This window comes from Seriola lalandi, unplaced genomic scaffold (genome assembly GCF_002814215.2).
Source record: "Seriola lalandi dorsalis isolate HSWRI2012SDOR001 ecotype SW California unplaced genomic scaffold, Sedor1 jcf7180002054579, whole genome shotgun sequence".
Lineage (NCBI taxonomy): Eukaryota > Metazoa > Chordata > Actinopteri > Carangiformes > Carangidae > Seriola > Seriola lalandi.
In genome coordinates, this window is record NW_019525132.1 from 414485 (window position 1) to 431829 (window position 17345).

Genomic DNA, 17345 nt, shown 5'->3' on the forward strand with positions numbered 1-17345 from the left:
AAGCAGAGAGTTTAAAAGTGTTTGCCTGTGTATGTGTGTGTGTGTGTGTGTGTGTGTTTGTGTGTGTGTGTGTGTGTGTTAAACAGAGATGAAGGGAGTGTCATAGTGAGGCCCACAGTGAGACGAGTGCATCTGGAATAAATATCATTTTATCACAGGGGTTTATAAGCGCCATGTGCTGGCAGGTAACTCTCAGATATGGTATAAAACTAGACGCACTGTTAGCTTTAACAAGACTAATGTTCCATTAGCCTCCCTGTGTGTTGTGTGTGTGTGTGTCTGTGTGTGTGTGTGTGTGTGTGTGTGCGCGCGCACCAGTGTTTGTATGAAAAAGAAAAGGAAAGACTGTGACAGTGTTCCAGTGTCTTGCAATCTGGAAGAAAGGAAATGTTCTATCTGATGACGTCCAAGAGCTCATGGGAGGATTAATTCTATGTCAGGTATTGCAGAGGTTTTGGTTTGGTACTGGCAATAGAACTCAGCTATTATATTGGCACTGGTACCAAAACATTTCAACATTTTTATGAGTGCAAGATTGTCATCTTTTGTTTAGTTTTCAGTCAGCACTTCTTCAATGTTTAGTCACAAAAATACCATAAATACCATGAATGCTTTTTGGTTTTCATTCTTTAGTGTTGTAAAAAATACATTCCTCCAATATATCACCAAATATATGATTTCTCGACAAATGATAGAAATATGAAGGTATATTATGATGTCATACAATATAAAGTAAATATACAGTATCATTAATATCTCAAAATGAAAATGTTCAGAAATAAGCAATGAGAAAATGGGACAGTGACCAGACTTCCTCAGGGAGTCGATCTACCAACCCCACTTAACTCCCACAACTGCCCCTGACAAGATTGCCGCAGTACAGATGCATGATGGGACACTTGCACACTGACAGTATGGTCAGTGAGGCTGCCCAAAGAATTTGTGTGTCTTTACACAGTCATAACATGTAATCTGTCTTCGTTTAGATGCTCTCATTCCTCACTGCACCACTGTATCTGTGTGTGTGTGTGTGTGTGTGTGTGTGTGTGTGTGTGTGTGTGTGTGTGTGTGTGTGTGTGTGTGTGTGTGAGAGAGAGAAACTTGTGTCTTGAGTAAAGACAGAAAGTGAAATGGCATGTAAAAAATGTATATTAAATATGCCTCTGTCTGTGTCAGTGTGTATCGGGATAATTGTATGTCTGTGTGTGCATATATCTTCATACATGCTTATATGTAGATACAGTAATGGAGTTGGTGGGAAATGTGGCCTCCTTTGCTCTGATTTTCTTTCTTTTCTTTTCTTTATCTTCTTTTCTCTTGACTTTAACATTGTTATCCAGAAACTGAAGCCTTATCTTTGTGTGTATGTAAGAAGCGACATTCAGAGATACATGCAAAGATGGAATATAGCTGTTTATTCATATGTAAGAGTTTGCATTGTTGTGTGTGTGTGTGTGTGTGTGTGTGTGTGTGTGTGTGTGTGTGTGTGTGTGTATGTGTGTGGCCGATCTTTGAGCCCTGTGGGATTGTGGAGAAAAACGTTGTGATTTAGATTCTCTCTGGAAACGGTCAGAATTCCGAGAATTCGGAGCTTGGGTGTCCTGAGAGACGGCTGAGCCAGATCTGTGGCTGATGGGATGGATGGGATGCGGCTTGTTGCTTCCCGACCATATGGAATGCTATCTGTCTGTCAGCCCGACCGTCCAGACAGGGGGACGAGATAGAGAGAGACAAGAGGGATGGAAACAAAGACAGACGAAAGAGTAGTGTGGAAACAGTGAGCCAGAGGCATTTATACAAATGCGTGTGCTCATTTAGTTAAATAAAGTGAAAGGTAGTTGAACATGTGTGCTATCAGTACTTTGTGACTTGTGAATCATTCCTTCAGCACCGAGTAATAGGCCTAAAGTCACCACTTTGGCAATACACATTCTGTTGAAGTGTCCATGAGAAAGACACTGACTCTCTGCATGCTCCCTGCTCCTATAACCAAGAGAGTATTAGAGGGAGATGTGTGTAATTCTTCCTGCAGAAAGTCAAAGTGACTCTTTTTTGGACATTTTTCCTTTATTGGATAGTTGGTAGTGTGGAGAGAAACAAGGGAAAAAGAGGAAGATTGAGCATAAAGGTCCCCACCATAAATGAACTGGGGACATCATGATTACATGGTGTGCATCACACTTGACCACCAGCAAGCCCCATATTTTTGCAAACATACAACAATTTCATCCTTCTAAATCACAGCGTGGTGCTCCAATTAAAGAGGACTTCCCTACACTTATTGACATGCCATGGGTTCACCATAACATTAAAGTACACCCAAATTGATATCCAGCCATGCAGATAGTTTTGGTTTCCTTTGTCCAGATTTTCGTCTCCACCCCAAAACAAGGGAGGTGACAGGAAGTTTGTTGGGGAACAGGCAGAAATCTCAAGAGGCAAATATCCTAAAACTGAGGCAAATAAATCCAAAACTAAGCGTATGGTTTTGATGTGACTAGATGTAAGTGGATAAAGGTGTTTTTTTGTTGTTGTTTACATCACAATATCCGTCTTAAAAGTTCAGTTATTTCCCACTACAGTTAATATCGTCTGCACGCAACATCACTAAGTGCTCCTTCAATTAAGCCCAATTACTTGTTAATTTCTGAAAGCAGTTCTAATCAAATTAGCTCATTTTAAAGTGTGATTGTTCTTTGTGCAGGCAAGAGGCGCTGCTGGCTGCTATTAGTGAGAAAGACGCCAACATCGCCCTGCTAGAGCTCTCCTCATCCAAGAAGAAGAAAACCCAGGAGGAGGTGGCCGCTCTGAAGAGGGAGAAGGACAGTCTGGTCCAGCAGCTCAAACAGCAGGTATGTCTAGCGTGCGGACACTAACACACACATCCTGACACCCAGGCAGACATCTGGAAGGTTTTTTTGTTCAGTTATTAAAATGAGAGGAGTAGAGAGTGAGAAGAAAGAGTAAGAAATCAGAGAGAGAGAGAGCACAGGTGAAGTGGCAGTGATGAGGGGAGCAAAGAAAACAAGAGATGTTGAGAGAAACTGAGTTCAGATGTGACCACAGTCCTCCGACCACCAACGGTAAATTTAGGATTAACCCACCCCTCCTACACTCACCACACACACACAAACACACACAGAGTTCAAACTCTCTACAAATCTCTGGTGACAACTCTTTCATATGAATTAGTATTTATTTTAATTCTCTGTCCGCATGCTGTGTGCACAAACACAAACACACACGCACAGACACACACACACACACACACAACCCTACACGTCACTTCGCTGGTATGGATACACTTCCACAGAGTTCAAGCACACAAATATGTACACAGACACCCCGATATGTACACACTCACTCAGGCCAAAGGCAAGGATATAAACATGACCAAATGACTCTGTGGTTCCACACAGAGGACTATTCACACACACACACACACACACACACACACACACACACACACACACACACACACACACACACACACTCAGACACAGTAAAGGTTCTCGTGGGTCTAGTGAACTAACCAACCCCTTAGTGGATGAGCCTTCTGGGAGTTTGGTGGATTTCTTCTTCACTATTCTCCCCTCTGTGCTTCTGTCTGTCTAACATGTTTCTTCTAACCATCTGTTCATCCCTGATGCACATAACATGTACACGTCTTAAACACATGCATTTATAGTAGTTCGTATTGTTACTATAGCAACATTTAATACTCGCAGGACATGTGACCTTAGCTCATGGGACAGTGTTAAACCCCAGCTACATGCACTTCTATTTCTACGTACTTGGGACCAGCAGCCACACGCGCACACACACACACACACACACACACACACACACACACACACACACACACACACACACACACACATGTTGCACAAATCATAGACACATTGACATGATAATGACGTGCAGTAAATCAAAACCAAGGAGAGATTGGAGAGCTTTATTTTGACTCTCATTTCCCTTGATTCAAACCGTGAAATTTAACCACTGTTTAGTAATAATAACTGAGTTTTCATCCTCAAAACAGCTCAGATAGATAACATGTAGCAGCTTTTTCTATTGCAAAACACTTCCACTTATTGAATATTGCCAAAAATCCACTTAATGGATAGAAAAAGCTCAAAAGGATTCAGTGAGATAAATGTGGCACGTGCAGGCAAGAGGAAAATCAGTGTGTGTGCCAAAGAGCATTTGAATGGGTGTTTAAGAGAGAAGTGGGGAGCGTTAGAGAGAGGTTGTGTCAAATGAAGTCATTACAACATGTATCACTCACTAACTCTCTCTTCCTCCCTCATCCCGTCACTGCTCTGTTCATCCTATTTGAAGTCATTTATGACACCTCAGGGTCTCGAAGGTGGTTGCTGACAACACAGAGACTCTACTGTCTGCTGCTACGTGTGTGTGTGGGTGTCAGTGGGTGTGCTTGCAAGGGTGTGAGCGGTCTTGGTCTCTCTGTTTTTCTCTCTGTGGTGTCATAATTTTCAGTCCCTCAATGATGGATCACAGCCGAGACTTCCTCAATATTCCCATGTGTGTGTCTGTGATAGAGAGTGTGCGTGTGTGTGTGTAACCATCCGGGGAGCTGAGGCCGGTGTAGTATTTTTAGATCGCTCCTTCAGAGTGACATATACACACACTTTGTCACCGATAACTTGCCTGGCAGACGGACACAGGCAGAGTTGCGGTATGAAATAAATAGTGAATATAAATCAGTGATGATTGATTTGGTGAGCAGTAGACTCCAAATGCCACCAAATATGGCAACTGTAAACAGAAAGCAGTATTTTTGGATCAGTATGGTCAAGCAAGCTTAATTTGTGTTCATCTTTGGCTTTGCAGTCTCATGAATTTGGGTCACTTGTATCTGTGTTATGGACAATCCACACTGGGAGTATTGAAGGCAATCACGTGCCGGTCAATCAAAGGTCAGACTGAGTGTTTTCTTTGTTTTTTTGAATGGATGGATGCATGGCTGCTGCTTAAATGCTGATGACGTCTCAGGTCTGGTCTGAATTTGAGTTCAAAACTGGATTGTAACCTATACCCCTCAGCCACAGCACCACGCTCCAGAGCAGGATCAGACCGAAGCGTAAAATCAGTCTGATTGATTAAAATTCAGTTCTCTGGGAACTGAGACAAGGACTGTTCTGGACAAATATGTCATTAATTGAAAGTATTAAAGCGAACAGGAGGCTAAACTTGAATCACCAGAGTGCAAGTGCTGTAGGGCTGTTTGTACGGTGATGCAGTTAAAACATGCAATCAGATTTACTAGATATTTGTAATGGTCTATCAGTACAGTATTTTGTTGATGCTCCACACAATAACATGAGATACATGACCACATTAGAAGAGAGGTATAAATGGATGGATACATAAAAAACACACCTGCAGAATATGTGTGACCATCAAAGTGTTTCCTGCATGTTGGCCTTTGACCCTCAACTGCAGTTGAGGCAAGAGGCTGTAGATCAAGTTGACCTCAGCTCTCCTCACTCTCTGCTCCCCCCGTCTCTCTCTCAGTCAACTTCCCCTTCACTTTTATTCTTATTTGTATTTTCCTCAGCAGCATGGTGTAGAGACAGAGACTTAAACAGTGAGAGAAAGAAAAACATTGTGTTGAAGTGTGTGAAAGCAAAGAAAAGAGGGAGTGACTGTAATATTTTATGAAATGGAACAAGTGAAAGAAGGGGGGGGGGGTAAAAACTATGCTACCCCTCCCACAGCAGACACATGCGGTTAACATTTACAGGTGGTGTATGTGTGGCTGTGGCCTTGGCCATGGAGCCCCACCAGTGTGGCTTAGGCCTGGCTCTAATATGGGTATTTTTTAAAGAGTCCAGCTCTCCATATCAGTGGTTATGGTATTTTCCACATTAATGGTTAGGTGATGTTTTTGACCAGTTCTAAAAAAAAAAAAAAAAAAAAAACTGCAAAAAAACCCCAAAAAAATCGAAAAAGACAGGGAACAGTAAACTAGCACTTAATCAAAAATCCAAAAAACATTTTCAAATATCTTCAGTAAAATAAAGCCAGAATTGTGTGGATACAATACCATCAGCCACTTGCCAACCGCTGCATTTGTGAGGGGATTTTTCTTGCCTTCAGGGCAGAAGCCTCAGTCAAAATGATATAAAATTCTCTTTTATTCACCAGAGAATTAGTTATTTCCCAGATGATATGCATGTGCATGAAATTTTTAAAACCTCCAGAAAAAAATTAAATTTTTGTATTGTTTCTCTTTTAGAGTCATAGGGATTTTATTCGTTGGTCTTTCTCGGTTTGTCATTATTTGTAATAATCGTGACCTCTCCCATTACTGACAAAAGTGAAGAAATCTGGGTGTAATCTAATTTAATGCTCCACAGAGACTTATCAAAATGAAAGAAGTCCCCTCAGTGCTAAACTCTGACACTTTTCATTGTCATTTGTAATTTTCCACTTATCAACAACTTTCTCTTCTTGACAGAGAAACAGGGAAAAAAACCTAATCTAATTTTTTATCATGATGATGTAGTTCTTGTCCAACCATGACTCAGCAATTTATCATTATTGATAATTGCATGGATATTAACAAAGGTTCTTCTTTCACCACTGGAGGAAAAGATGAAACAATAATCTAATCTAATATTCCTCAGAGCCTTATCACGATGAAATTATTTTCTTCTGAGCATGACTCAGCAGTTTTTTCCCCATCATTTTACCCCGCGTTCATTTGTTTCTCATTCTCTACATTGTCAGCGGGTTACAGCAGAGCCACAGGAAGGATAGATGGAAGGGAGAAGAGGAGGAAGGGAACAATGAGGGAGGAGGAGGAGTGAAATAATGGTGTGATGATTAGATTAAGTGAGAGAAATACTTGGCACAGAAACAAGTGAGCTGAGGTCAGCATTCCTGACAATTAGAGAAAAGGGGGAGATGTAAAGAACGGCCAGAGAGGAGAATTAGGATGGGACAGAGAGAGGAGGACTGAGGTGAAAAAAGAAGAGGCGTTAATTTCTTCCTTTACTTCAGTTCTCTTTGTTCTTCTCTCCTCTCTCTTTTCCGCTCACCTCCACCCTGCCCCCACCTTTTACCACTTTCCTCCTTGCACAACTCTTCCTCTACTCTTTTCCCCACCTCCTCCTTTTTGTCTACGCTCTTATTCTATAATTCATGATTTTTTTTGGGGGGGGGGGTTGGGTTCAGAATAACACATGGATAGAATGCAGACAAGAGAATAGAGAAAGACAGAGGAAGTATTAAAGCCTGGTTATACTGGGAAGAGACAGCAAAATGAATCTGTGTTTTAAATACTGTAGACAAGCTAACCACTAGCTGTTAGCCAGCTGGGACATGCTAGCACTAGTTCACCAAAGCTGAACTCAAAAGATTTCATGTAGTTATTTACTCAAGCGCATCCACTAATTGTTGCCATTAGATTGGACTGAATCATTTTCCCCATAAAATTTCACTTTTTTAGATGTGGATGTGAGAAAGATTTTGATATTTATGTTATCGGTTTCAATTCTTGATGCCAAACCTTTGTTGCAGTTGGTTTTCAGATAACAAGAAGGCTGTCAGTACAAAATGAAGAGGGCAAGAAGAACAGTGGGGGAAAAATAAGGAAAAAACCACAATCAAAAACCTAGACAAAATTGACTAAAATACAAAAGAAACCAGTGAACTAAAGAGAGAACAATGAGAAGGGGGGAGCAAAGGGGAAGATATGGAAATGAGGACATGTTGCAGAGAGAAGGATGGAAAAGAGCTGGAGAGAGAATTAGTCATGGATACAAGGACATGTTAAGGAGCTCAAAAGTCGAAGTGAGAGAGAAAAAATTAAATACTGAGTCTGTAAAGAAAAGAGAGTTAAAATCAACATGAAAAAAACTTATCATTAAAGAAAGGGAGGGAGGGAGACAAAGGAGCAGGATGTTAGGTACTTCTTGTTATAGGACGGAGAGACTTAATCATAGAGAGTACTGAGTATGAGAGTGCAGAGAGATAAAGACGGGAAGAGGGAGAAGGGAGGAACTTTGAGGATTATTTAAATACAGAAAGCTCTGAGATGAAGAGAATGGGACAAAAACTGTGTTTGCAGAAGGGTTGAGAGATTTGAATGTAGAAAGGCCATGAGAGATCAGAGATCAGGCAGCCTCTCCACACAGCTTATCCTCTTGGGGATGTAAAGAGGGGGAGTAAAGAGTTTTGTTTTAAACAGAAGCCTGGCCTAATGTTGTGCTATATATGTTGCCACAAAACCAGGAAGTCTGTGACTGTAGTGGTAAATCATTTTCTGTCTACCAGCATCATAAACCCATTTGTCTTGAACAGGAGACATTAGTGTTTCCATTATGCTTTATAAAGTGTGACTTGTGCGGGGTCTTTGGAGCATGACTTATATTGGCCATCATATATAGAAGCTTTTTCTCAGTTAGTGTGGCCCGGCTAGCTCAGTCGGTAGAGCATGAGACTCTTAATCTCAGGGTCGTGGGTTCGAGCCCCACGTTGGGCGCTGCTGTTTTCCCCCAGGTCTACACATTGCCAATTCAATGCTGTCTATATAGTGTCCACTGTAACGTAATCCCATCAGTGGGTTTTGTAGTGTGATTTGAACTGATGGCTCTGTCAACTACAGAATGCCAGCTCAGGTCTTTCAGGACACATTGCCTGCTCTCACATAAACCTTGTACACGTGTCCCCTTTTTATGCAGAGATCCCGCTACATTGCCATTAAGAGGATCCCTCATTATGCTGCCTTTACTTGCTGACACCAAACCAAACAAGCCGCCATATTGCCGCCCCCATGTGTGATATCCTGTCCCACCGGCTCTTGTACCACAGGCAGAAGCAAACCAGTGTGGTAACCCTGGGTTACCTTCCTGCTCTGTAGTACAGGCGTAGTAGAGGCCTCTTGTTGACTCTTTACTGTTTAGGCTTAATCACTTCAATCAACTATGTCATTGATAGCAATCTGGCAAAACTCTATCTGAGTTTTTGTTGCGTGTCTTTTGTGTATTTTGCATAGCCCGGCTAGCTCAGTCAGTAGAGCATGAGACTCTTAATCTCAGGGTCGTGGGTTCGAGCCCCACGTTCGGCGTAGCTCTTTTGAGCATCTGCTTGGACTGTCAACAGTCCCAAGGGGCATCTCCTCTCCCAACACCTCTAACACTAGCATTTGCTAGGCACTTTCGGTGTTACCTGATCTCCTTGCACTTACTGAATAGATGTAGCCTACTTCTACTTACACTAAGGTCTCCTACTGCACTGAAGCTTTGATGTCCCTCACTTGTAAGTCGTTTTGCATAAAAGCATCTGCTAAATGAGTAAATGCAAGTGGACTAAATGTAACAACTGTTGAATCACTCAGTTATGATTCAGACTGAAACTACCCTTGCAAGAAAACACTGCAGCAATGAATACAGTGCCAGTCAAACCTTGAAAGATGAAAAATAACGTAGAGCCAGTCAAACCTTGACATGACTAGCTTCAGGTATAGATAAGACAAAGACATGCAAAACTTGAGTAAGGTTCAATTTTTTATCACATGTATTTTCTGCTTCTGTACAGCCCGGCTAGCTCAGTCGGTAGAGCATGAGACTCTTAATCTCAGGGTCGTGGGTTCGAGCCCCACGTTGGGCGTCATAACTTTTCAGCTGTGGCTACTTGGGTATTTACCCTCTATAATAGTGTCCCCTGTAATGTAATCCCGCCAGTGGGTGTTGTAGAGTCTGCCAAGGAGTGGAGGGAGAAGAGTCACACTCAGAAACCCAACTCCCCCCCTCTCCTGTTATAGTAACAGACCCATCCCTGAGTGTGAAGGCTTGTTTGACACCAAAACACTTTCTTTGTGGCCATAGCTACCCCAGCTAATTAAGTCAGTAATGATGAGACTCTTAATCTCACTGTCATGGGATCAAGCACCATGTTAGGTGCAGATGATTTGAACTGATGGCTCCGGCAACAAAGGTGAACACTGACCTGTAAATGTGCATGCAGAAGCTTTAGCCTGGGCAAATAAAATCCATAAAATAAATTTCAAAACCTTGGTAGTTGGCTGGTGGTAATGGAATAACCATGATCTGTCACAATATAACATCACATTCTGTGTTCAGTGTACAACATGGTGCTCCAGACATTGTATGAAGCTGATTTTATTTACTCGACAACTATCTCTGCCATCCTCATGCTGAAAGGTTTGTGAGACCCTGCAACACAGGTTGAAGTATGAACTTTGACTTTGACTAACTTTTCTGACTGACTTAATAATAGTTTGAAGAACATGCAAGAAACACTCATGTGCATTGTAAAAATAATTTGTGGACTAGACAATCACTGCATGATTTAAATGGCTGTGATTTACTTGCTGAAGGATGTTGTGGAGAAGAGAGTAAGCGACAGAGACAAATAAACATGACTGTCTACAGGTGCAGTGGGGACTCCACATTCTGTACTTATATGGTTTCAAGATGAACTGTTTACTTTCCATGTTTGCTTTAAATATACATGTGTATTTATTTTAAAGCTGACTTTAGAAAATGAGGAAATGAATAATGTGTGTGTGGGGGAGACTCTCTTCAACTTGACTTATGTACATACAGTAGACACACACACACACACACACACACACACACACACACACACACACACACACATGCTTATGAAATGTGTTTTTAGCACCACTATCTCCTGCTCACACACACACACACACACACACACACACACACACACACACACGCACTTTTAAAAATGCAGTCTTTCATTTAGCTTTCAAACAAACACATATAAAAGTTGCCGTTCACATATTTCTTTCGCTTTCTGTCAAACACACACACAAAACCTCGGTCTGGCCTGCTTAAGCCCCTGTTCCTTGCAGGGCTCAGTGAGAGACTAAGGGGATTTAGATTGTACAAGACAGATTTAGACTGACTCCCTCCCTCACTTTCTCTCTCTCACTCCCGCGCTCTTTCCAGGCCTATTGTAGTACTACTGAAGTATAACTATGACATGAGAAACAGATGGAGCAGCAAGAGAGGAAGAGTGAGGAGAGGAACGGAGGAGAGGATAAAGGGCAGTGTGGAGAAAAAAGGAAATGATGGCAGAGCAAAGAGGAGACAGATGAGAGTGATCGAGCTAAGGAAGACAGAAAAAAATAACGAAAGGACAAAACTCTCCACAGTCTATGTTAATGTGTGTTTTTACATCAAGTGCTTTTCTGTGTGTGTGTGTGTGTGTGTGTGTGTGTGTGTGTGTGTGATTTGTATGTACAGCACGTGAAGTGATTTACAGGTGTGTGTGTGTGTGTGTGTGTGTGCAGCCTAATATTTGTCTAAGTGCTCATGGATCTTTCCCCAAGTGGCAAGTTAACAAGCCTGTTATTTTTCTGCACCAGTTAACAAGCTACACAACAGGTGGCATGTGAAGCCGTGTGAGTGTGTTTGTGGCTTGTGTGTGTGTGTGTGTGTGTGTGTGTGTGTGTGTGTGTGTGTGTGTGTGTGTGTGTGTGTGTGTAAAATACACATTATCGTTACAATTATCAAGCAGAACCAACCCAGCATTTAAAACACAAACACACACGTACAGTCAGGAGTGATCACTTCCTATCATTTTCTTTTTTTATTGCTGTCCATTCTTTCTTTCTCCGTCTCTGTCATACACACACACACACACACACACACTCACATGCACAAAATGTGTGTTACTGAAGGCAGAGCTCATGGCGGTCGTCCAAAACTCCTTTCCTCTTCTCTGCAAATTAACTCCTGGAGGAATTCAAGGCGCGGGTTTTCCTCATGTCTCACACACACACACACACACATACACACACACATACACTCACATAATTTGCTTTTGCTGAATCATGTCAAATCAAATCTCACTGTCCTTGATGTGAGATGTCAAATGGTCTCTCTCTCTCTCTCTCTGTAGACTCAAAACCGGATGAAGTTGATGGCGGACAACTACGAGGACGACCACCTAAAGGTCGCGTTTCCAAACTCAGAGCAGCCCAACAATCACAAACCCTCCCCAGACCAGGTGAGAACTCTGCCCAGGAGAGTGAGCCTTCAGCTGGGACTAACCTGCATCATCACTCTCATGTGGTGGACAGCATGCTCTACCATAACATTTCTAAAACTGAAAGACAGTGACTTTCTAGTCACATGTCCATCTTGGGGAGTAACATTTACTTCTTTCTCCAATTAATTATTACTAACCAGTTTAAAATTTTCCAGTATTTCTGTACTTACTTTGTATGACTACAATTTCCTGCGTCACCAAACTAACTTCCTGCTTTCTCCGAACTCACGCTGCGGTTGGAACTAACCAACCAATAGGACGATGAGGAGGGCATTTGGGCCTAGCCAATCACATGCCTTCTTTCTCTCCCTCGGTCCACCATTTTGTACAGAAGGGTGAGCATCTTATTTATCTGGATGCAATCACGTTTGGATGTGCTGATCGTGTCATTGGTCTTTCGTCATTCTCACTTTTGTTTCCTTCGTGAGTTTGTGGTCGTTCTGGTGTCGTGATTCAGTCATTTTGTTTCTTTTGCTGTTTAATTTTTTTTTTATTGTTCAGTTTTTTCCATTCTTTCTAAATTCTACATTCAATCTTGAGACTCTCCGTTTCTCTGCGATTTATCTTCTTCCTTTTGGGTCTTGGGCTCTTTTGGCAAGAACTACATTTTTCCTTCTCCCATGTGTTTGGCCACAACTGGTTTTTTCTTCTTATCTTTTGTGGTATATAAAAACTGATGCTCAATTAACGGCCTGAACAGGAATACTTCCAAATCTTCTCATGTCTTGAAACATTTGATCAAATATCTATTCTGTTCATTTTCATCTTTACTTTTTGAACTGTTCCTCCTGCTCTCATTTGTGTGTTTTATTTTACTTATTCCTTTCTCCAAATTTTTTCATTCCTTTGATGATCATTCTGGACATCTGCTTCTTTCCAACATTTTTTTGTCCTTTTCCTTGTTAATGTATTGATCCTCCTGTTTGCCTGTGCAGCAGCATCTTTTTCTTATTGGAAACTTCATGTGTTAGTCGTGATGCTTGAGATCATTGCATGATCCTATCATTTCTTCATGTTTGTGATGTTGCATTTGATTTAAGAAAGCTGCTCCAAGTTTTTAGGATAAAAGGTAGGCTTTTTTTCCCTTGACTTTGGGGTGTACTCTTCTTAATTATACTGAAGGGGATTTCAGTATTTTAAAGGCCCAAAGGTCATTAATTGCATATGCGTGACAACCTTCAATTCAAGCAAGAACAAAAAACACACTGCTACAAATCTATTTTAATAAATCTAATAATGTAGAATGCAATCTGTCTTAGGACAAGAAACTTCTCTTTTCACTCTTCACTCATGTGTTTCCAATGCAATTTAAACATTTTCTTGAATAATACAGTATGTTGACACGAGCGCAGTGTTCGGATAACCTGATTAAGTCAGTTGCTCCTCTGAAATTCTTGAAACAAGTTTATTCGAAAATAAGTAGACGTTGCTTTAACTTTTAAAAGGATGTAACAATGACAAGTACTGTGAGTTGCACCTCCATTACTAGAAGGGTGTTGGTTTGATCCGAAGCGGGACAGTGGAGGTCGGCACCACATATGAGTAGCACATGTTGCTTTTAGTGCAGTTCAGTTCCTCCAGTGGGATTTCCCATTGGGATGCTAAAAGCCCAAAGGTTCACCAGCGGATCTGAGCTTGTCCCTGGTTATTAATTAGCAGTAGCACTTCCCTGCTGAGAGAGACAGGTCGGCCTGGCCAGCACGCACGCAACTCACACTCCATCTCTTTTACTCTTGTGTGCTCATGAGTAGCTGCACGCACACATGTACAGATGCTCTCTCTCCTTGGTGTGTGAGGTGGGTAATTCGCCATAGCACATTACATCCAAACAGTGAATGGCTGTGACTCTTCTTTAAGAGGATCCTGAGCTACAGTTGGAGAATGAAATGCTGCAGCAGAGAAACACAGGAGAACACACGCAGCATTGTTGAGAACACTTTTATGGTATTTTACATTTTTAATGGTCTTGAGTGGTATTAGATGCATCAGTTAGAAAGGACAGAGGAGATGTATAATTCAGTGTTTTGGTTTGTTAGGTTTTTCAATATTTTAAAATGACTTGACATGAGTGAGTACACACAGCTCTTACCTTAGAAGTAAGTTTTTTTTTGTCATTTTTTTAACATGACATTAATACTGATGCTGTAGTTTTTTATGTATTGTTTAGTGTTACTAATAGTATTGTTTGTTTTTTTACAAGTATAAGTATTTATTCATAGATTCATAGATAGGACTGGATGCACTTTCAGCCTTATGATAAATATTTAGTGTAACACCTGCTCAGGTTTTTATATATATATATATATATATATATAAATGTTTTGTCAATTAAAAAGTACAGTAATGTCTTTAAATTGTTTATTTTTCTTATCCAGCAGTTGAAACAAACAAAAGCAGCAATTTCTCACATTTAAAACTCAAATTATTAATCAATTATCAAAATAGTTGCAAATCAATTTTCTGTGGGTTGGATTAATTGATTAATTGCCTAATTGTTTCACTTAAGAACAATTCTGCCCTGCACAACCATAATCTGGTCTGTCGGTCATTCACGCTTCACTCTGTAGTGTAGCACTTGGGAAGTGTCTTGCTGAAGGCTGGTGATGAAGGAGCTCTAAGATTTGTAGGTGTGGGTTTTGAGAGATAATCCACCAGTCAGGTGTTTATTAGTCGCATCACATCAGCAGCCATGGTTCCAGCACTGTCAAAGTGTCCTGAATTGAAATCCTAGCTCCTCTACAGATGCTGCTTCTGGTCAGGTAAATGTATTTGTGCTTGTGTGCAATTGTGTCTCAGAAGGATCTGTGGAAACGAAAAATCCTGATTTCACGGTAAAATGTGGCCATAGAAGTGTTTTTTTTTTTTTTTTAAATGCAGCCAGTCAGTGAGGCCAGCAGAATGTCTCTCTTTGGAGTTGTTTCATAGTACAGTTAGAGTCTGGTAGGCAATCATGGGAGGCTAATAAAGAGGCACAAACACACACACTCTGATACACACAGTGTCGTACAAAATTATTTCTCCTCTGGGATTGTTTCAGAGTACATTAAGACACTGGAACGCACTGTGGACTCATTAAACACACACACTGCATACATTGACCAGTGCAGGTTGTGTAATGCAATAAAAACACGGAGGCACATACAGACTGTACACCTTAATAAAATCAGTAATTTCAAAGACTTTAAGCTCTGCAAAGACTTTCAGAGGTCAGTGTTTTGTTCATATTTCACATTATTAATACTGGGGTAGATTCAGACTTATTTTTAAACATTTTTTTCTGTTAGTCATTATATAGTTCTTAAAAAGGAAAAGAAAGCACTGGTGTTGTTATTTCTGTCTAAATGTCTTCTTTGTATCGCCATCATTCCTTTCATTCTTTCCCTCTGTTTCTCATTTGTCTTGTATTTGATCCGCGGAGCTCCGCTGCAGGTCTGGAAAGTGTGGACAGTGATTTTTTTTTAAGTTTTTGACAGAATAGTTCAGATTAGAACGTGCTGTGAGAAAGCAGCTGTTGCACATGTGTTGAGTATGTTTTTAGAGCAGTAAAGCTTCATCTTTAAAGAGATGTTTTCACATATTGTCATATTACACAACAGTTGTGGATAGATAACGTCTTTGTTGCTTGCAACTGTCAGCATACATCAGAGCATACAGCAGCAGAGATGTTTTTAAATGCAGAATATGTAGGATCCAGCCTTTCCCTTTGCCTTTCTTTCCTCCTCCGTCTACCTCCCTCTCTCCTCCAGAGGGAAATGTTCAGTAATGTATTTCGTAATGGACTGTAACCTGCTGGCAGGTCCTCACTGGAAAATACTGTAACTAGAGCTATTTACAACTCTGATAACATCCTTGCATGAGTGAGTGCGTGTGTGTTTGTGTTTCAGTCACAGTGTCTTTGTGTGTCTGCTGGTACTGTATAGATATATACAGTATATATATTCAGTGTCTGTGTGTATGTTTGTGTGTGTGTGTGTGTGTGTGTGTGTGTGCGTGCGTGCGTGTGTGTTTATGTGAGAAATAAGCCATTGTGAGCCAGGAAGGTGGCGTAGACACTCATGAACACACCAATGAAGGTGGTCTGGAAAAACACAAAATTACTCCTAGTTTGTGTGTGTGTTTGTGTGTGTGTGTGTGTGTGTGTGTGTGTGTGTGTCTGTCTGTGTGTGTGTGTGTGTGAGTCTGTCTGTCTGTCTGTCTGTGTGTGTGTGTCTGTGTAGTGGGGGTGGGGGATGTTGTGTTTGCAGTAAATAAGGTAAGGACTCAGAATCAGATGTGACAGTTACTTTGATTTGCTTTCACTTTACCTTCAGCTTTCATTTTTGCTGCAATGCTGCTAGAAACGAGCGCGCAAAAACAGTTTCCTTTTTTCCCACAAAACCACCCACATGTAGTTCTTTTCATTTGTTTGTCAGGATGGTCGAACACATGAAGTTATTGAATAATGAATGTTGGATATATATGTCGAGTTTTATATGTTGTGTTTTATTCAAATATGATCAAAATCTGCCTGTCTGCAACTTTCAGTTTTTGCTGTTTCGGCAGCTGTGGCTGCTTTCGCATCTGCGATAGGTATATCTCCTGTTATCTTGGTTATCACACCAGTCATTATGAATACAACATGCAAGCAGTGAGAGGGCACTTAGCATCAGAGTCAAGAGTACAAGCAATAGTCTTTGACAAGGTGTTCCCATATGTTTCATAAAAATATAAAAAATCTGTGGTGAATAGCCACCAAAGCAAAAATAGATGCTGTTTAACCCATGCTTGTGAGTTAATGTGCCATGAAACATCAGTATGGATACTATGGTTACAGTAGTACACCTTGAACAGTCATTCAGAGCAGTGTTTAAACTGATGAACAAAACTGTGCTTGAGGTGTCCTGACAAACAGTTTTAACAGACACCTGGAAACAATTTCATGATTTCATACTGACAGCCTCTACTTTCTGTCTGAATTCAATGTATCAAAATAAAAGTCAACATTACATGAATATTTGCAATTCCTGCAGCTAGATGTTTGGGAGAGAAACAGATTAATGAGCTGAGATAAAGTCCAGATACGCAGAGAGGGAGAATGATGTTACTGTGCTGAGTGAAAGGATCCTGCCGTCGAAACTCAAGAGTAAGTGTGTGTGTGTCAGCGTGTGTGTGTGTGTGTCAGTGTGTGGGTGTCTGTGGGTGTGTGGGTGTGTGTGTGTGTGTGTGTGTCAGCATCTGGGTGTTTGTGTGGGTGTGTGTGTGTGTGTGTGTGTGTGTGTGTGTGTGTGTGT

General features: G+C 41.0%; 1 protein-coding gene and 3 non-coding genes across 7 annotated transcripts in view; all 4 read left to right on the forward strand.

Annotated features, from left to right (window-relative positions):
* LOC111663677 (ELKS/Rab6-interacting/CAST family member 1-like) overlaps window positions 1-17345 on the forward strand; it is a 118394-nt gene that overhangs the window by 81131 nt on the left and 19918 nt on the right. For 3 of the 4 annotated variants that reach the window (XM_087177047.1, XM_023417975.2, XM_023417977.2), the window contains 2 exons: window positions 2705-2852; window positions 11926-12033. In XM_087177047.1, coding sequence (XP_087033173.1) covers window positions 2705-2852; window positions 11926-12033 — 256 coding nt within the window. Of the gene's footprint in view, window positions 1-2704; window positions 2853-11925; window positions 12034-12332; window positions 12411-17345 lie in introns of all 4 variants that reach the window. The other variant, XR_002761404.2, reaches the window with a different exon arrangement.
* On the forward strand, window positions 8440-8512 carry trnak-cuu (transfer RNA lysine (anticodon CUU)). Its single transcript has one exon. It is a non-coding gene; the product is annotated as a tRNA-Lys (tRNA).
* Window positions 9025-9097, forward strand: trnak-cuu (transfer RNA lysine (anticodon CUU)). The gene has a single exon. It is a non-coding gene; the product is annotated as a tRNA-Lys (tRNA).
* Window positions 9567-9639, forward strand: trnak-cuu (transfer RNA lysine (anticodon CUU)). Its single transcript has one exon. It is a non-coding gene; the product is annotated as a tRNA-Lys (tRNA).